This window comes from Coccinella septempunctata, chromosome 8, assembly GCF_907165205.1.
Source record: "Coccinella septempunctata chromosome 8, icCocSept1.1, whole genome shotgun sequence".
Lineage (NCBI taxonomy): Eukaryota > Metazoa > Arthropoda > Insecta > Coleoptera > Coccinellidae > Coccinella > Coccinella septempunctata.
This window is the reverse complement of record NC_058196.1, coordinates 21385360-21406942: the sequence shown is the minus strand read 5'-3', so window position 1 is coordinate 21406942 and position 21583 is coordinate 21385360. Positions and strand designations below refer to the sequence as shown.

Here is a 21583-nt window from a genome sequence, read left to right as displayed (position 1 = left end):
GTAGGACGTTGCATACAAAGCAAAATGAAAGGAAGGTATGGGGAGGATCACCTGAACAATAATGAAGAACGGCTGATAGAAACATGTAAAAAGTATGGGTTGAAGATATGGAATGGTTTTTTCAAGTATAATAATATACATAAGCATACGTGGACACAGAGAGAGCTCAAATGAATTATATACGTCATTATAGGTAGACAAATCAACAGAATAAAGGTAGAGAACGTGAGAGTATATATAGGGGAGCAGAGTGCAACTCAGATATAATAATTTTTTGTTGAAGTCGGAAATTTACCTGCCATTTGTTAACGCGAAACGAACTTTAATTACAATCTACACTCATCGAAAGACCCGTTCAGAGTTTTCTTATACAAACTGAGATTAAGTGAAAAGCTATCCCATATTGAATATGCAACCATGACTTTTCAATCTCTCTATGAAATAGTGCAATCCATCCATCGGGCCGCAAAAGAAAGTTTGGGAAAACAAAGAAAAAACACAGAAAACCAAACAAGGGGACCTTTGGCGGAATAGCTCTATAGTCCAAAAAGTAAAAGAAAAGAAACTGGCATATAATGTTTGGCTACTGACACAAGACAACGAAGACAAATAAATATAATCGTATAAGCAGAGAAACCAAGAAGGAAATAATAAAGGCAAAGAATGTCGCGTGGGAGAATACATAACATGAAATAAACAAAACAAAACAACCATAGAGAAAGGGAAAGAGGAGAGTAGTCAATTCAGTGTTATTCATTCCCTTGGCTACTGGAGAAACTACCCCGAAAAAATTTTCGCGGGAAATTCAAATAACGGACGCGTTTTTGAAATAATATTCACCAAGTTCGAAAAATACACTCCGTCGCCTCTCTCTACTCCTATTGTTCTTTTTATCGAGTTTAGTGGGAAAAATTCGATCAAAAGAACGATAGGAGTAGAGAGAGTCGATGGAGTGTATTTTTTTGACAGGCTTGTCATCATGAAACAAAAAGGAACGCAAGTTGTACAATATGCCATTCTCATCATTTTCATGACCATTTCTTGTTAGATTTAGAAATGGTCAAATATCAAATTATTGCAGTTTTATATGATGACATGTAATAATAACAGTTCGAAAAGCAGCAAACATATTTCCCAGAGGATCCCCTAGATTGACACTTCTAGTTCTCAAAAACTTGAATCCCTGGTCCCTACAACTTTTGTGTGGCATTTATTGTTTGAAGCCATCCAGACATGAAAGGCATTTGAGTCTTTCTTGTTTATTCTGGGCATGGGATCTGAAAAAAATATTCTATATTTTGGTATCCAAAATATAAATAACATTTCGCAATTTTGTAAAATCAAGCAATACATAATTTTAATTGATTTTAGAAATAGAAATATATACAAAAACTCACCATGTGTTCAAAAGCAAACAATTTCTTTTTCGGGGAATAAACAAAAATCTCGAAACTTTTTGCATTAAACAAAACAAACTCAGACGGAATGACGGAAATCAGCTGACAATGAACAATGAAAACCGAGATGAAAACGGACAACACAACTCACCAAACTTGTGTGAGATACAACAAGGCAAAAAATGTGCATACATTATTTCATCCAAAAATAACATACATATAACATTTCTCGGCATGGTACATCATAAAAAATAATTCGTGATCATCATGTCTAGGTGACAGAAACAGAAGCATGTCATTCTCCACAACGCACTGTCACAAAAAGTTTACTGATGTTAACTTTCACAGCATCCTGAAGAAGACGGCGTGAGTCGTCGACACGTTGATGTAAATTAAAGAGATTTCCAACAAATAGAGCTGATATTCCCTTAACTCCACATATTCAGTAAAAGTCTTCTTCACATTTGACACTTGTCATCATTTGTTTCGATTCTCTCGACTCACCCCGTATACATACATAATTTTGCTTTGCATAAGCTTTTTCTGTTGGATTTTACCCAGATAATGATTGAGCTGAAAGAGGTAGAATATGTTGATCAATACGCAACGAAGTACAAACACGACACTTCAGTAAGAGGCATTTGTCTTGGTTATAAATGTTACTCCCAAATGTAACTGCTAAAACGTTTTCCTCACATAATACACTCACTTCATACATCCCGACTCGTATATCAGAATGGGGCAATTGAAAGACGACAGCCTCGAGAGATTTATCAATCACGAACTCGCTTAGCATGAAAATGTAACTTTTTCTTCTTCCCGACTATGGGACCCTAGACCCCCTCCCTGCTATAGACTCTAATGTATTTTCAATCTAATCTGGCGGGATAATCGAAAAAGATTTAATGGTCCTTGTCTTGGAGAATCATTTATTCTTTTGTTATTTCTTCGAGGGAAACTTTGACTTTGCTAGTTCGACTTCTCCAACTGTTGATAGACTTTAGATGTCCTCTTCGATGAACAATGAACGTTGCGAACAAAAAGATAAGGATGCTCGTCAAATGCGTATAAAAGGATACTGAAGAGTTTCTTATAATGTCATACTCCAACTAGATTGATTTCAGTACTATGTTTCTCTTGAGAAATAAAAAATGATGTTGACTATAATTCATGTCAATCTCTTTCCTCGTTGATTTATCGATGACGAAGTTTTCATTCACCGTCCAATCAACTATCCCGAAAGAGAAGGTGATTATCGGGTCTGTTAAGCTGTGATTTCCTTATATCTTCGAGCTTCGTTTGGTAGCTGGCTGTTAGGTTTTCCTTGGTTTTGGTTGTCTCCAGAACACCTTTTATATGTTTCAATGCAAGAAATTCGTAGGTGTCTTCATTATCTAGTTGTCCAATTATATTCCCCCTTCTGAACTATTCTGAACTAAGTAGCAAATGAAGGGGGACACCTGTGTCTAACTATAACTTCAACATTACTTTGGTAATGCTAGATTTTCACCCACAAGATGCTTATAAAGAATATTACTAGAGCATAGCTGCTCTCACAAATATTGCAAACGGAATAATAAGGACCGAACACTTTCCGAAAAAGTGGAAAACCGCACAAGGCATAGTGTTCAACAAACCAGGCAAAGAAAAAAATTTACCCAAAATTACAGGCCGATATTGTTAACCCTAGGAAAAATAATATAAGAGGACTAACAGAAGAAACTGAAAAACTGAATCTCAAACCTGCAGAGCAATCCGGATTCAGAAGCAATCAGTCCTCAGAGCAGCAATTACTGAGTCTCACAGAATGTATAACAGTAGGATTCTAGAATAAACAAGCAACGGGTCTTGTTCTACTGGATGGCGCCAGAGCATTCGTCAGAGGGTGGCATGAAGGATTGCTTTATAAATTGAGATGTGCTGGATATTCGATCAAACTATGCAAGCTGATTAGAAATTATTTGAGGAACATGAGATTCTACGTGAAAGTGGAAGGAGAAATCTCCACAACAAGATAAATGGAAGCAGGGGTGCCTCAAGGGTCAGTACTAGGACCACTACTGTACAACATTCACGATATTCCAAAAAATCGAAGAACCATGCCGACAATATCCGCTGACGACACTGGAATCGCAAGCCAGAAGTTAAAAATTACAAGAAGCTGTAGACGAATTGAATTATTACTGGTGTATCAAGTGGAAAATAAAGCCCAACGGCAGGAGAGCCAAGCGATATTACCACAGAAGAGAAAACTGAAAACTACAACAAACCTGGAGGTGGATGGAGAAGAAATTGAATGGAAAAACGAAGCGAAGCATTTAGGTATTACCCTAGTAGACAAATAACTAACCTGGAGAAGCCATATCAAACAAGCCATTGACAAAACCAAGGCAGGGATGAATAGAATCTATCCACTGATCGGTAGAAGGAGCCATATGTCGAAAGAGACAAAATTGAAAATAATCAAAGCCGTTGCTAGACCACAACTGGCGCTCTGAGATCCACCCCTACGGCAGCCATGGAGTGTCTGCTGGGATTACCTCCTCCACACCTTGTAATTACAGAGGTGGCTATAAACACAGCTCTCAGAGTTTTGGGAACAGAAACAATGGCGTGATAGACGACAATTCAAGAGCACGCGAGGGCTCTGAAGATGGTGGAGTATCACATAGATCCATAGAGGGGACCGCGCGGTCTCTAGTTTCTACATCGCCGAACCCTACAGGGTTCCTGACACACCAACCAGGCCCCACTTGGTTCACTTATCGCTCTGTGATGCCCACAGGGACTGGAGTTGGAATTGTGGGACCTTCTTTCAATCTGTCCATCCCCCTAGAGAAGGATTGTTCCATAGTGCAGGCTGTATGCTGTTCTGACCTACACACTGGAGAATATCCGCAGAGGGTACTTCGGTAAACACATCTATATTGCTTGTGACAGTCAGGGAACCCTGAAATCCCTTTCTGAGGAAGGGGTTAACTCACACTTAGTAGAGGAATTCAGGGATGCTCTGGTAAAATTGTGAAAGTTATCTGGTGTCCGGGCACGCGTGACATATTTGCTCAGCTTTTGTTGGTCCGGGACTGGCGCTGCTCATCTGTCGTACATCTGTCAAGAACTTCTTTAAAATATGGCTAGACAAGAAATGTTTCTCTGAATGGAGCATGAGAAGTGGTCTCAGGCAGTCGAGGCTTCTCATTGAGAGGCCGTCCTCTATACCTGAGGTCAAAAAACTCTTGGCTCTTGAGAGGAAACAACTGAGTCTAGTGACTGGAGCAATGACTGGCCATTTGTTTAGTAAACACCTAAATAGAATTGGACTGACTGGCTGCTGGTGCAGGAGCACTGATGAAACGGTTGAACATATTCTGTTCATCTGCATCAACCTTCAAGACTTGAAGTTGACACACCTAGGAAACAGAACACCCACGGTTGGCTTTCGGTTAGTCCAACATTGCCAAGCTAATTTTCCATACGAAACCCTGGAGCTAGTTTAAGGTCTATTCTTCGAGTAAATCTTCAATAATATCAAGAGAGAAGAATAATCATCGGAGAATAATTCCTTTATCGTAGATTTATCTTAATCACTTCCATCCTTGCGATAAAAAGGGAAGGAATAACCACGAGGAAACGCGATAAATTCTGATTTCAATTTCCATCCAGCATCTCCAGCCTACTTGTTACAACCGGAAACCTCAGAACGGGGAAATCTCGGAAAATCTGCATACAAATAGGAAATTACCTTCTCGGTCAGTAAACGTAAGGGCGTAATTTGCCTTTGTACAACTTCTTCACTACCAACAATTAACTTCGGGGCAACGTGAGCGCTCGTCCAAGGTATGACTCAATTAATTCCGGAATTGCCCACGTAAACTGGTACATTCTCGGTAGATAACGAGGCCTCCTTCGGCAACGTAGATCTGCGGTTCTCTCAGAATGCAACCGGTAAATTACTTTTGGACCGAGCCCCATTGTTGGCAGAAACTATAATAAAAAGCGCGGATTTCCCGGCGACGATGTCTCCTACGAAACGGCCGCAGTTATCGTAAAGCCATGCAGATTTTATGTCGGAGATAATTTCTGCTCTGTTTTTTTTCGGAAGGGCGTTGCTAGAGATGACACGGCTGTGGCAGTGATGAATTTTGGCTTGGAGATGGAGCGTGAACTGTAGTGGAAACGTGTTGTTACGCTTATACAGGAAAAAAAAAACAATAGCTCTACGTCGATGTTTTCGGAGAAGCAGTCGAAGGAATTTATTCTTACCAGCTGCCGCGGAGATTAAAGGCTTTTGTTATGTATGAGGGAGACAATCCTTATATTTCGAAAAAAAAAAACGTTCATGAAATCCGTTTCAAAGGACGTAGATTCAGAATCAATAAAAATATTGTGTTTTTTATTGTGGACACGCTACAAGTAGCAATTTCGAAGCTATTGAGCTTTACTTCGCCAGGATTATGCCGATCCGCGTTTTCGAAAAGGCTTTGGTGGATATCGAAAAACGGTTTTTCAGTTATCCAATTTTTTCAAAAAATTGTGATTTATGTTTATACAAACTGATTGAAAGGATTCTGTTCAAAATCGGAGTTGTTCAGATTCTGTAAAAAAGTAAACTAGTGGACTGTTACCAGATAATTGAGTTGGATATGATCTTGTAAAAACATTTATTGTATATCGTCCACAATCATAGAATGAATAAGTCATGCGCATGAAGCTAATACAGTAATAAATACACATACTAACAACAAATGTAAACTGAGAGTGACATTATACAATTAAAAACAGAGATAATCAAGAGTAGTTTCAATGAGAAGTCATTTGAGGTCAGACTTTGAGAAAGTTCGATAAATTTAAAATCAACACAATTTTTACAGTGATAGAGCAATCAGTGATAATTGATTACGAGAGCCTCGTTATTCCATCAGAAAAAAAAAGGTTACAATAATTAATTTTGATGAAAAGGCTGAGTTGTAATAATGATGCTGATGATAAGTCTGGTCATCAACGAGATCAATACATTAAATTTGAGTATAGCAATAATATTATAATTTGAATAAATGTAGATCAAGAATATTACAATTTAAATATGAGAAGAGCAAGAATATTAAGTAATATAAATAACGTTGGTTTTGAAGAGTGCAAAATTCATCAATGAATACATACAACATTTACGAAGACAGAATGCTCACAAGTAGGCACGACTAGAACGTCCATCAGAAAAATAGAAGATAATTGATGAATTATGAGAGGTAAAAAATTATAATACTAATGAGGGAAACCACTAATCGTTGGTTTCGAGAAGAACAGACGGCTTGAGAACTAATCTATATGTCGAGCAAGATGAATGGATATGAGCATATATCTATTAAAATACAAAGTATATTGAGGAGATCATACCAATTTAGAGAGTACACGATTACCAGAGCAGACACCTTCCATGGTGGAACCAGGACGAGAGACGGCCAACTAGTGTCATGGCTTACCACTGAGCGTTGAACCATTTCAGAGAAGTTCACATCGTGTCAACTAACTCAAGGGGCCACCTTGAAGAACATGCGGATTCGTCATTGAAACTCGATAACAGTAATTAGTTATTTGTAAGTGAATGGTTAACAACAAAGTTGATTTGAGAAATGAAATAAACTTATTCAAATTAATGAGTTGAGCATGAGAAAACAACAAATAAGCATTCATTATCAATGAAAAAGACATGAAAAAGTTCAATTCGGGTGCTACATGCCCATTTCCATGTGAGAAAATCTAGGGAGGTCTGAAAATCTATGTGAATTGTTAAATAATAATAAAATATATATTCCGGAGTACGCATAATTGAGTTGACTCTTGTGAACATATCAATTGAAGTATTAGTAAAGATTATAAATCTTTGGGAAGATTTTGAAATGATCTTGCACGTGGATTCATCTCATACAGAATAAAAAGAACATAAAAATGATTGAATTTATAATTTTGAGGGTTGGTTACTTTTTGAGTAGAACAATTCAGCACCATAATCGAATGAGAAGCCTTGAAAGAGAATTACTTTGATGAGATGAACAGTTCTAACTCTAGAAGTTTTACAATAATATATAATATATAACTTAATTAGAAGTGAATCCAACAAAGTGAACAAAGAGAATGATACTCGCTCGAGCTGAAACGGGAAGATCTGTCATCTTGTTGAGAGAGGGTTCGATCGGTCAACTGTCAAGTAACGTCGACCGAGGCACCATCTGAGTTGCACTTGAAGTTCAGTAGCGTAGACAAGAGCAAGGTCGGAGGGGGGCATCGATCAATTTTCAACAGTAATTCGCATGAAGAGGTTTTCAAATATATTCATTTTTGCTATGGAAGAAAATTAAATGATTGACACATAATATACAGTTGCTTCAGAGGAGTTAATGTTGGTTAAAAGTACCAAAAATTAAATGCATTTTGCTCATTGTTGCTCATCTGCAGTATGACAGGCGTACACGTGATTATTGGTGTTCCGAAGGGAACTGTTCTAGGACCCTTATTATTTCTTATTTTTGTGAAAGATCTACCAAATTATACCATTCACCGTTCACAACGGTTGTGAACTGTACAGAGCAAGCGCCAATGGATTTTCGTCGCCCTAAAATGGAATTGCGCTTACTCTGTATAGTTCACAACCGTTGTAAACCACTCTACGAACAAGCCTATTATATATTTTCATGAATCATGTTGATCATGTTTGAAGAAAGTTATATAGTGTTATGACTATGACATCAGATCTTTGAGAATATGTTGTTTTTGCACTCGTTATTGGGAGTATACTATTCTTTAGGGTACTCTAACCTGAATCATCTTTCAAGAAACACAAGAGATCACTTCTTGTCTAGCGATGCTTTCACAATTGATATGGGTATTTCAGTTTCATTACTATACATTATTGTTTAATTTAATTTTCCTTTTTTGTTTAATATTTTCTTATTTATGTATCCTATACAAATATTGTTTGTCTGGTGGGGCGAATAAACTGTTATAATTTAACTTTCATCTTCTGTGAAATGAAGCCTCACCTTTGAAAATACCCTATATTTCATTCGGTACCAAATACGTTCACCCACCTTAAGATGCTATTGTGATAGCGAAACACGTGTCGTGTTTTGAAAACTTATTTTTGTGTCTAGTCTTGAATTCAATTACGAATTTCTATCAAGTAACGGCGACATCAATCCAATATTCGAAAAAAGTTTTCATGCACCACTTCGAAAAACTAAATGGCAAAGGAGTGAACTTCACATAAAGTTTCAGAAAGAAGTAGTGAAAAACCTTACAAATTTTGACATCCTTTCGTATCAAGAACTAACTAATCGATGCAAAATAGAGCGAGCCATTTCTCTGGTCCGTTTAATTTTCATCAGACCCAAATTTGCGGGCTACTTGTTGAAAGTAAGTTCCTAACTAAGTTATGACGTACGTCGGCGGAGCGCCTTAGTAATTAATTCAGTTGCTTTGGGACCAACCCGTTTTTTTCTCCTACAAGTCCTGCCGCTTCTGGCGCAGGAAGTTTTCTATTTTAATTAGAATGTCCGTCCAGTTAGACGTTATGAAGTCACGGACGGAGTGTGTCGTTAGGGGGATTTTTCGGGGTAATGAAGTATTCATGGTTGGATTCCTTGCGGAAATGGAGGATTGAAGGGTTGAAGAGGAACACGAGCCGTAAATGGTGGTGTAATCTTATCGCTACGGAAAAAATTGAGTGAAAAGGGATCTGCGGACGCTCCATTTTCTACCGTTTTTTTTTTCCGACGTGGCAAGCTCGAGTTATTGATGAATCTCGTTTTTTCAGATACTTTCTGCTGTCAAAATTCACTAATGAAAAATTGTATCGTTGTTACTAGCTGAATCAGCAGACATTGTCCTGCCGTAGCGAGAAAATATTTAATACTTGGAAGTAGAATGAGAAATGGAAAAAAATAATTTTGGAATAGTATAAAAAGTGAAAATTTTCATTAAAAAGTTGATTGAGTTCACATTTATACTTAAAATATTATGTAAATTTTTCATATGACTTTTTTTAATTGCAGTGCCTCTTTCTAAACAACATTTTTGGATCTGTCTGTTGTATAAACAAATAAAGTTGAGGATTTGCCAACACAGTGTGCCATCTAAAGGGCGACTTATTTATCGTCATTGCAAATGCAAGTCGCACTGAAAATTGCGCAAGACTAATTGCCTTCATAAAAACAAAAGTAGATGCGTCTACTCTTTGTCGACGAAATAGATTTCTGTTAATACTTTGAGTGGTGGTAGTTTGTTAGCTTGGTTTAGATTGTAACATTTGTTGATTTACTTATCGGCGGGTAATATGCATGAATTAATTTCGTTTACTAATTGCATTTTTAACGTAAATGTAAGTTACAAAACTTACCGTCTGACTGAAATTTAAAGAGCATAGAAAATTGCGAAGCGCAATCGTGATTTGCACATATAGTACTTAAAATTGATATAGTCATCATCAATAATTCAGACACACAAGAATCAACTTAGGTACTGACAACCAAAATGCTGAACCTTGAGAACGTAAAATCAATATTGAGATATTATTAATATTATTGTTCATTTAGTTCATTCGTCAACTGTCAATCGCCAGCAAATGTCAATCATTTGTCCGTGAAGGGGAGACTACCCAACACTTGATTGCGAAATTTGTTCGTCTAGGAATACTTGTATGAAGTTTAGGGGTATCATTTTACTAGAAAATAAAAAAAAGATCTGCATTTTGGAAACTAATAGCCATATGAACTCCAATTTGGAACTAACCTTCAAAACTTTATTTTACAGCCCCATAATGTAGATATTAGTCTCAAACTGTATTACTCGAAATATTGAGGAAATAAATTTTTCTTTGGACAGCCAAGTGTCAATGCTTTTTCTATTTTATCGCCTTTGAAAGTTTGCATAACGTAAACAAACGAATCCCATGCAATGTTTTCTATTTATGTCAAGTAACTGAGCTGATGATATGAAGATTTTTTTTTCAGGATCATGCTGAGCGTAGTGATGAAACGAGTCTAATCATCGAAAGGATTCTTGTGTTGATCAGAAACATCCTTTATGTTCCGGCCGATCGTACCCTAGAAAGAAGACCCGACAACGATGCTAACACCCATGATCAGGTAAAAAAACCCTCCTCCTCCACTCAATTTGCATCGTAGCACGATAAAAAAATCGTTGTTCTTTCAGGTGTTGTGGGCAATGCATCAATCGGGCATCCTGGATATCCTTTTATACGTGTCATCGTCAGCGAACGAACAAACGTATCACATGCACGTCTTGGAAATCCTCTCGCATTTGCTGAAAGAACAGAACCCGACCGAGCTCGGCAAAACGGAACTTCATAGAAATCACGCAGAGAAAGTGAAAGACGAAGGCGAACTGTTGGCGATAAGGCACAAAGAGGCGATAAAGAAGCAGCAGAAAGCGAAGATTTACAGCGGTGCCAGGTGAGTCGAGGTTTTCCACTGGAAGAATATTTTCATGGACGTGTTGGAGAGCGCAGCTATTGGATATCATGAAAATGAGATGAGCAAAGGGCACTGGAGTGTTCCCCCTCGTCTTAATTGTGTCACTGTTGTACTTACATTAGTGCCATTTAAGCTTGTTGTTTCGGTTTTTAATCTATGATTCATTCTTCCTTCGTTTGTGTATACACATAGGCCAATATTATTACGTATTATCAAACTGATATCAATAGTGTTACAACTAGAACTCTTTATTGTCATACAAGAATACTACAAAGATGTTATACTAACTGATAAACATAAAAATGACCCATCTCATTCGATGTTATTCCTTTTCAGGCATTCAAGATTCGGTGGTACCTTCGTCGTCAAATCAATGAAGGCCATCAGCGACAACGACCTAATCTACCACAAGCCCCTCAGTCGTCTCGACGCACTCACCTTCGACTCCGAAAAGCAGAAACCTCGCACGCCTAGAAACCGTTTGCCCGTACACTTGGAGCCCACCGAGAGGCGTTCCGCCTTCTCCATAAGACTGTTCCTCAAAGAGTTCTGCGTCGAATTCCTGAACGGCGGCTACAACACTCTCATGTACCACGTGAAGGATCAGCTCGTCCGAGCCAAGTCCCACACGCACGACGCCTCGTATTACCTCTGGGCCATCAGATTCTTTATGGAGTTCAACAGGGCGCACAAGTTTGAGGTTAAATTGGTCAGGTGAGTAGCTGGTGAGAAACATCGATTCTTGGCTCGATGGAGGCTTCTATGGGCCACCAGAAGGAGGTTTGTAGATTAGAGAAGGCTATCAAATTCATTCTCCGTAAAATATACTCGATTCGCCGAATTTCTGAAATAACGTCACGAACGGCCGATCAGCCGCGCCTTCTTTGGAATTAGCACCAAACCGAGCAATTCCTTAGAGTTCGTGTTGTCAACATTATGCTTCGTTGCCAAAGCACTACCGATTTATTCTCATCATTTGGTTTTGGTTGTTTTGTTTTAATTTTTGTCGGTATTCCTCACAGTTTTGCACTGATTGTGCAAAACTGTGCCGCATATTGTTGTTTGAATGAACGTAATTTCTATGTGCTTCTTGTTCTCTCTGAGCATAATATATTTTTAACAGAACAGTCTTAAGTTTTAATTTTCTGTATATTTGCTCATTCCCTTGTGTTGGTGGATTTTCCCTTATATGGGAACTTCAGCTACTGCCATTTGTTCTCTATTTATTCTAATCTCTACATTTTCATCTTGCAGTCTAAAAATATCGATCGCTTCTGTTCTGTTTGAATGAGTTTGGAAGTCTCAATAACTGGCGCTGAGTGAATTCTTTCTCGTTCTCTGATATGTTCATTTTTGCCGCACTCAACTGCTTGCCCGAACGATGCAGTTTCGTACGGTAAAGTATCACTTTTCGCACTTGTTAAGAAAATAACTTTTTCCACTGAACGTTCGCTATGAAGACGACTCTTTCCCATATTTAATTTTGTTAAGGGTCGTACTACTTTTCTTACCGAATTGCTGAAACTGACCATCCCTATCTTCGCCACCGGTTTATTTGCAACTTGGTATTATTCATTATCCTCTGCCTTCTACTAGTTTCACTGTACGAGGATGTATTGATATCTAGTTAGCCTAGACCAGTTCCATGCATAAAAAAATATTGCGTTACCATAGCAACGAACAATAACTCATTAGAAGTGTCAGTGTTAAGTTTGAGGACAAAAAAGTAAGCCAGAGTTAGGCAATAAATTGAAAGAAAGGAGATGTCCACCGAAATTGTGAAACTCGAAAAATTGGAGTATCGAGCCATCATCAAGTACCTGTATTTAAGGGTTAAGAGGTAAGAAGATTTACGAAGTATGCTTAATACCCTTGGTGATCAATGTCCTTCGTATGCGACCGGGAAAAATTGGACTGCAAGCTTCAAAAGAGAGAAGATGATGACTGATCGGGAAGGCCAGTTTCTGTGTGGGTGTGTGAAAAAATTTGCTGCAAATGGATCCCCAAATGTTTGAATGTTAACTAAAAGCGTGTAAGGGTCGAAGCATCGCGTTTGATCTGTGCTCGATTTAAAAACGATGTAGACTTCTTAAACCGAAGCGTTTAGTATGGATGAGACTTGGGTACATTTTTACGATCTAGAAACAAAGCAACAATCGATGGAATGGCGACACTCTGGTTCTCCAAGACCTAAGAAGATTCGTATCCAAAAATCTGCTGGAAAAGTTCTTGCTTCAGTTCAGGGATTGCCATGGACTAATCATGATTGATAATCAGGGTAGAACAATAACCGGAGATTACTATTCGACATTACTGAAAAATTAAAGAGAAAAGACGCGGAAAGCTTTCCAAAGGTGGTTTGTTTTTGTAGGACAACGCCCCTGCACACAAATCTCATGTTGCCATGCAAAATATTCGTGATTCAAAGTTTGAATTACTAGAACCCCCCTTATTCACCAGATTTGGCTCCGTCCGACTATCATCTCTTTCCTCAACTGAAAAATAGTTTAAATGGTCGTAAATTTTCTTCCAACGAGGAGGTAATGAAAGCTGTGGAAGTGTGGTTTGCAGAGCAAGAAGAAAAATTCTTTTTGAAAGGTCTAAAGACGTTGCAGGTTTGCTGTAAAGCCGAGAATTCTCTACAAAATTCTCGCAAGAAAACGGCAGAGATTATTTTGTACGCAACTGAACAGAGAATTCTACCGAAAGTGCGTATGTAACGGTACATAATTCACGGCGCCTGAAATCTCGAGTAAATTTTCTAGAGAATTCTCGGCTGTTGCAAACAGGCTTAATAAATATATCCAATTAAGAAGAGAATATGTTGAGTAATAAAATATTTTGACATTGAAATTTTGTCTGGTTCTATAGTAGGCTAAGCATTTCTCAATATATCCTCGTATTATGTCTATTGATGTAATAGAAAAACTGAAGATAGCCGTTTGATTTCTGCTGTTTCCACCGGAGGTGGCAAGATTTTGTAAGTAAGGTTGTTGGTTAAATTTCTACCCTTTTCTTTAATTTATGAATAAGGAATCTAATACAGGGTAATCATTCATAGTCAACTCCCTTCCAGGTTCCGACGGAAACGAAATACGAGCACACAAAAAATTGCCACATCTTGTCGAAAAGGAAAACTTTTTTCCGCAATTGACATCCCTCGAAAATGAATGCCGTTCGCAGGCATGCGGCCCGTTGTTCATTTGAATAATTGCAGCGAAACTCGACAAAACATACTGTAATTGAATATTCGATATAACGAATGACGTCCATTCGATTATTAACGAAGCAGGCGTTTCATAGAGGGTAACGAGTACAATAATTCATCAATGTTTCGCTATCCGACTGAGGTAACTCGATGCAACAATGTTAATTTGCCATTATAATTCGTAGTTAATTTTACGCGGATTTTCACCTTTCAGAGGACGTATTAGTTTTATGTTATATGATTGGTACCATTAATGATTCGGTATTTCGATAACCATTAATTACTTTCCTGAGGATTTATTTTAACAAATAGTAATGAGCGGTTCAAATAATTGTTGGGAATCCAATTGCATGGACGCTCCAATGAAGCGTATAGTAACTAAACTGGTAGGTAGATCTTTCTGTCCAATTGCTGGGTAAGTTATTTTCACTGGTTAAAAAACTGTTTTATGTTATGGAAATTTAAATGCTATGCTGGGAGTGAATCGAATTATTAGTATTTCTTTTACTCAACTGAATACACCAGTTGATATGCAAAATAGTTTTTCATTTTCCTTTATACAGGGCTTTGACTCGTACAAATATTTCAACAGTAGATTCTTGAGGTCAAAAGAAACACTTTTTCCCTATACCATTTTTTCTTCAAAAATACAGAATATATTCCAATTTTTTCTGCCAATGAATACATCATTTTTATCACAATTGTTAATGAAAGATTCAAACAGTAATATTTTGATGCCTGGTGTATGGCAGTTATCGATTATTACCGAAACCACAGAATAAATTAGCGAGAATTTGATTGAATCACACTGCATCTTAAATCAAACAACCACAACCTACAATACAAAATTTGATTTTGAATATCTCGAAAACGAATGAATTGAATGGACAAAAATCAAATATGCTGAAGTCAGAAGAGACAGACTTTTCAAATGATAACTTAACTTAACTTAACCCTTCTCTAATTCAAAATATAGGCATTGGGCTTGTTACACTAAGGTTTGATCGATATGATCGTGAATTTAATCTTTAGAGTTGTCCCCCTTGAATGAAAAATCGACAAGTCGAAGCATTTTCTCGAAAAGAAATTATTTCTGTCTGTTTTCTCGTATACAGGTAGTAATATTACTACATGTCAATGTCAATTTTTGAGCAGTATAGATGAACTCAATTTTCATGAAAATTTTTTTTGCTTGCAGCGAAACGTTGTCGGTCCAAACCTTCCACTACGTCCAACAACACATGGAGAATTTCTTCGACATGATACAAACCGACAAGAAAAAATTGAGGGCATGGTCAAGGCGGCTCCACATCGCCCTTTTGGCTTACCGGGAACTGCTCCTCACTCTCTGTTATATGGATAAATCGCCGGACGGCACAGTCCGCGATTCAAGCAAGGTCATCAAGAGTAACATTTTTTACGTGTTGGAATACAGGGAACTTGTGCTCACTCTACTCCTCACCTTTGATGAGCTGAAGATGTCGGATCAGTATCTGAAGGATCTGATTGAGACCCAGCATATATTCATGAGGTCTTTTGAGGCTTTCTGTAAAAATGGAGCTGTTATAGTGCAGACTAAAAACAAGGCCAAGAGGAAGAAAAAGAGTGGTGAGTTCATTTGATTACCTAATGAATGTGGTGGCTCATGCAACAAGCTTTCTTTATGTTTGTAATTGTTTCTACTTAACGCAGTTCTGGCGGTTTTACTATAGTGACAACTGAGGTTGAAGGACTTCGATCGATGGGCATTAAAGAACATTTATTATTAGTGATAACTATTATGACTTTAGCCTTGCAGCTTTCACACTTCTATCCAGAGAAACATTCACTTATCCCACATATCGAAATAGATTTTCTCGCACATGCGTAGAAATAGCACACGTTTTTCTAGGAATTCTAGGAAGTACCAAAACCGTCTTTACATGTGTCCAAAATCGGGGTTCTTCAGATTTTGTGAAAATGAGTAAACAAAACAAATATTAACTACGTCTATAGACTCAGAGAGATATTATTCAACTAAAAACAGAGATAATCCAAGTATTTCAAATGAGAAGTCATTTGATGTCAGAGTTAGACTTTGAGAAAGTTCGATAAATTCAAAATTAACACAACAGAGCAATCAATTATGAACCTCTTCATTCCATCAGAAAAACAGAAGGTGAGAATAATGAATTTTAGTGAGAAGGCTGAGTTGTAATGATGAGATAGGCCAAGAGGTGAAAATTAAATTGCTTAAGTCTGGTCATCAATAAGAAATCAATACATTAAATGTGAGTCGAGCAATAATTATAATTTAAATATGAGCAGAGCAATGATATTATGAGTAAAATGAGAAGAGCAAGAATATTATAATTAATATGAGAAGAGCGAAAATATTATGATTAATATGAGAAGAGCAAGAATATTATAATTGATATAAATAACGTTGGTCTTGAAGAGTGCAAAAATGTATCGATATATACAACATTTACAAAGACGGACTGCTTACAAGTAAGCACGATTAGAACGACCATCAGAAAAATAATAGATATAACTGATAAATTATGAGAGCACCAATGAGGGAAACCACTAATCGTTGGTTTCGAAAAAAGCAGAAGGCCTGAGAACTAACATGTATGTCGAGCACGATGAATGAATATGAGAATATATCAATGAGAGTATCAAGTATAATGAGTAGATCATACCAATTGAGAGTGTACACGATTACCCGAGCAGAGCTTCCAGGGTGGAACCAGGACGAGAGAGTGTCACTCAGTATCATGGCTTACCACTGACCGTTGAACTATATTTGAGAAGTTCATATCGTGTTCTGAAGGAAAACTATTGATTCCAGGGTCCACCCAGGAAAACATGAGGATTCATTCATCTGAAACACGACAACAGTAATAAGTAATATGTAATCGAGAAGTTAACAGAGTTGACTTGATAAATTAAATGAACGTATTCAAATAAATGAGATGATCATGAGAAAACAATAAATCAGTATTAACCCTTAATAACCTGAGATTTTTTCAGAAAAATACTCTTCTAATTGAATAAACATTCTTTATAGAGTGTACAAGACAAAAACAACTCAATTTCTGTTTGAAAATTGTATGGTTTTTGTTTGAGAAAAATGGTGTTACATATATGTAACACTAATAGCTACAAGTTACTGAAAAATAAAATTGATTTGCCAGTGAAATTTGCTTTACATATGTGTAACACTAGGTTACTATGGGTTAATTATCAACATTAGAAGATTCAATTCTGGTGCTTTATACCCATTTCCATGTGAGAATATCTAAAGAGGTCTGAAAATCTATGTAAATTGTTGAAATATAATAAAATATATTTTTGAGCAGATATATGAACGTTTTAACATATTAATTGAGCAGTACTAGTCAGGATTATAAATCTGTTTGAAGATTCCAATATAATCTTGCAAGTGGACATTACATAAGAATGAAAAGAACATGGTCAAATTAACAATTCTGAGAAGAATGCTAGTATATTACATTTTGAGTTGAACAAATTAGCACCAGAATAGACTTGCAAGAAAATTACTTTGATGAGGTGAAAATTTAAAAGAAGTTCTTCAACAATCTGAGTGAGCACAATGAGACGTTAATTCAACAAAGTGAAAAAAGAGAATGATGATGGCTTCTGCGGAAACGAGATCATCTAACATCTTGTAGGGGCTGCGTCGTCGTTACTTGTCAAGTAACGTTGTCTGAGGCACCATAGAGTTGAACTTCATTGGCGTGGACAAGATCAAGATCGGAGGGAGCTTAATTAATTATTATGGAAGCAAGTATCTTTTCATCATCAGTTGCGAGATATTTTACTTCTCGTAACTTACGAAAAGTAAAACGTTTCAAGACGTCAATTAGATTCAAAAAGTGTCACTCTACATGTCTAAATTAGAAAAAGTACCTATTTTACCTGAAATTCGAATGTATTTTTTATTGGTTCACCATTTTTGAGTTTGAGTTGCCTAGTTAGCACTAGGCCCCTATTTCTATGGTTAGAGCCATATTCGGGTACTCTGGCTGCCACCAGTAGCGTATGGTTTATTGGCAAGTTTTCGAGGTTTGCAAGGCCTTATCGCTTTTTTAAATCTGATTTAACCTAATTTAGCATAGTTATCAGAAAAATTACATGCTGAATAATAAGCCAGTGTCTAATTATACAGTTGGCCTTATTTCATCATTATTTCGCACCATTTTCAGATTTCATAGATTTCCTTGCAGCAGATCCGAACATTTCGCCTCCTCCTTGGAAGTTTTCTCTCGATCGTTTTTCCCCCGTAATCCGCTACGTAGAGAGTGTAACTTAACATACTTTCATCCCATTCCGGTACGTGCCCTCCTCGGAGAGGCAATTTTATCGCGTCTCGGCTTCGCCCTACTCGCAAAACTTCGCAAGATTCGCGGACGTGAAGACAGCGAACTAGGGCTCGTTCATCACTGACGGATTTCGTAGGCGGCCGTCGACGCGGGAAACTTTTAATGACCATCCGAGAAGACGTTAATATGACAAATGATTTAATTTCGCATGCACGGGGTGGCGCCTTGAGCGATAGGTTCGACTGGAAATCGGCGAAAAGTTGTGGCTTGCAGATGGCTTTCCGATTGTTCGATTGATCGAAATTCGTGAAAGGGAGGGGACGAATGCTAAATATTTTCTTTTAAGTTATGACAAGTGACCGAATTATTTGAAATATGCTTGAAAAATACAGTCCATTCACTTTTATAATATCAGTCGTTGGTCATGGTATAATTTTCTGAAGTTTTTGTATAGTATTGGGAATTCAAATGTAGATTGTAGCGACATGGTGTTGAGAGTTTGAAATAAAAAGTTAATGCAGTAATTGTCATTTTTGAAGGGGATTTATAAAAAAAAATTCCGAGTATGTTCTGAATCAGCTGATAAATAAGAGCAATATTTTTTGAATCCGAACTTCTTGGCTCTTTACACGATCATAAAGAAGGAAATTGATTTATGGTAGCCACAACTATGATATCTTACCTTCTCCATTATATACAATGGCTAAAATTGCAATATTGATGCTAAGAAAACTTGTCCAAGTTGAACTGGGAATCAGAAATGATTTTCTGAATGAATTTCGTGTGACTGTTATCGAAATTCATATGTATATCCACTTACTAGATTAAAAAAGTTCTGTCTGAGGGAAACAGATTTGTTTTTTGTGTAAATCCTTTCATTTTGAGGTTATATATCCAGGTTATTTAATTCACCTCTTATTCTTCATAACTGATTTGAAATGTACAAAATCTTCATTATGCTATAAGGACGAGTTACATATGTCCTTAAACATTGACTAAAAGTTCATTTCATTGTGGAAAATAGTAAAAACTGACATCTTGACAAGATCGAAGATTTGCATTATCACGAGATAGATAAAGATATTTGCAACAGATTAAGATATATTTTTTATGAAAGATCTCATTGAAACCCCAAAATATTCTCCGTTTCTCGATGTAAACAAACAAAAGTGCATTAACTTTTTATTTACAAAAATTGACACCAGGTGGCGTATCACTTGTTTTGAATTCCCAATGGTTGGCACAGATAGAATATCGTTAATGTCAAATCGACGTTGCACAACCATCTGCCAACTCACAGAAAATGGTGAAGGGAAAAGGTGTTTCTTTTCACCTCAATAATCTATTACTGAAATATATCTACGATTCAAAGACGCACTGTGGATACAAAAATATTGAAATTAATATAAAGTACTCCATTGTTCTAGCACCTGCACCTGAAATCCCACCAGAGGTGAGCCTGGAAATCAAATGGGATGAAGCATCACAATATGTCGCAACCGTTCTGGAGGGTGGCAGCATCCCGACAGATGTCGTTCCATTCGATGCCACTTCCGACGTACCGATAGATGAACAAAAGTAAGTACGCTGCTTTCATTTACACTCACTTGATTATGTATAAGATTCGTTTCATATGTTGATTGTTACTTCATTACCTGCTTAGTGGTTTCTACTATCCTGCCTTTCATTATTAGTCCTGATTCTCTCATGTATGTACAGAGGTACATATACCGTTGTATATGTACCGAGAGTTGACACCTCTCGGAACCTCTTCAAAATGTTCCTACGAGATTGGAGAACCAGTTGTGTTCTGCACAGGCTTTGTTACTTTGTCCTCACCCTACCTAGCTAAGGACACAATGCATAAGAAAAAAAACAACAATATTTTTGCGCGATTGAGGGTTGTAACGGCGTTGAATAGGATATCTCGAGCGCCAGCTATTCTCCAGAGGGAAAATGTCAAACTTACCCTGGTTGTTTCAGTTACTGAAGATAGAAAAACCATCTGATTTCGTTTCTATGATCTTTCTGTTGATATATTTTAGAGTGATTTACAATCGTCAGTAAGTGAAACGATGGATAGATAGGTTTATTGAAAACGGCTGTAAGACAAGATTCCGTGTTATCTGAGATGTCAGTGATAACTAGTGAAAATCAAAATCCGAGTCCACAAATTTCATTCGTTGACTCGTAATAAGGTCATAAGGAACACAAAGGGCAATAGTGCCTATTTTGTTTAGTAAAAGTAATTAATCAGTCAAGTGAAAAGCGCAATACAATGGGAGGAATAGAAACAGTCTACATTACTCAATTAAAAAGGTTTTCCTCGGAATAAACTACAAAAACCAATGCAAAAGTGGAGATTTACGGAGTGAATCGGGCGGAGAAAAAAAGAGGATCCGATCTCAAACGCGTAGGGTTGTTAGGGATTCGTTCGCCTGCCAGAACCAAGACTTACACTTTACGGTCGGGGAAACGAAGCACGGCGCGACGTTGGGAAACGGTTCTCTCCCCTGTTTTCTGCTTCCAACTGGTTTGCACGCCGGCCAGAGATCGTACTTCCAGCGAAGAGAAACCAACAAGGATAAGGGGATAGGATGCACAATTATTATTCACCTCTCTGGTTTCTGCTTCCAACGGGTTTGCACCCCAGCCAGAAAATCGTACTTCCAGCAGTGATAGAACTGATAAGGACAAAGGCAAACTTGTTCACCACTCTGGTTTCTACTTCCAACAGGTTCGCATGCCAGCCAGAAAATCGTACTCCCAGAAGTGGTAGAACTGGATAGGATAGGTGGTTGAAACTGAGTTCCCAGTTGAAACTACGCAGTACTCGTATCTCTGGACTCGGAAGCTGTCTCCGGCGGTTGTTCTGGTACTATTTGAAAGGTGAAAATCACGATGGCATAACTTGAATTGAACCCTAAGTACAAAAAGCCCCGATACAAGCTTACTACACTTACTTTAAAGAGAAATATCTTGAAGAATCACTAGAAGTCATAGCCCAAAAAGGGAAAATCCGAACTCTATCGTTGATAACGGCCTAGACACTCGATATACAATTCAGAAATAATTAGGATGAATGGACCAGCTGGGGAACATCTCTTTTTATAGCCACTGGTGGGGAGTGGAAACGGAATGTCTCCCATGTGCCAAAAATCG

At 37.5% G+C, this 21583-nt stretch overlaps 1 protein-coding gene across 1 annotated transcript in view; it reads left to right on the top strand.

Moving 5' to 3' along the window:
• Positions 1-21583, top strand: part of LOC123319598 (protein timeless homolog) — a 358706-nt gene that overhangs the window by 16536 nt on the left and 320587 nt on the right. Inside the window, exons 3-7 of the mRNA XM_044906624.1 lie at positions 10403-10537; positions 10605-10864; positions 11222-11599; positions 15292-15701; positions 19849-19999. Of these exons, the coding sequence (XP_044762559.1) occupies positions 10403-10537; positions 10605-10864; positions 11222-11599; positions 15292-15701; positions 19849-19999 (1334 nt within the window). The remainder of the gene's footprint in view (positions 1-10402; positions 10538-10604; positions 10865-11221; positions 11600-15291; positions 15702-19848; positions 20000-21583) is intronic.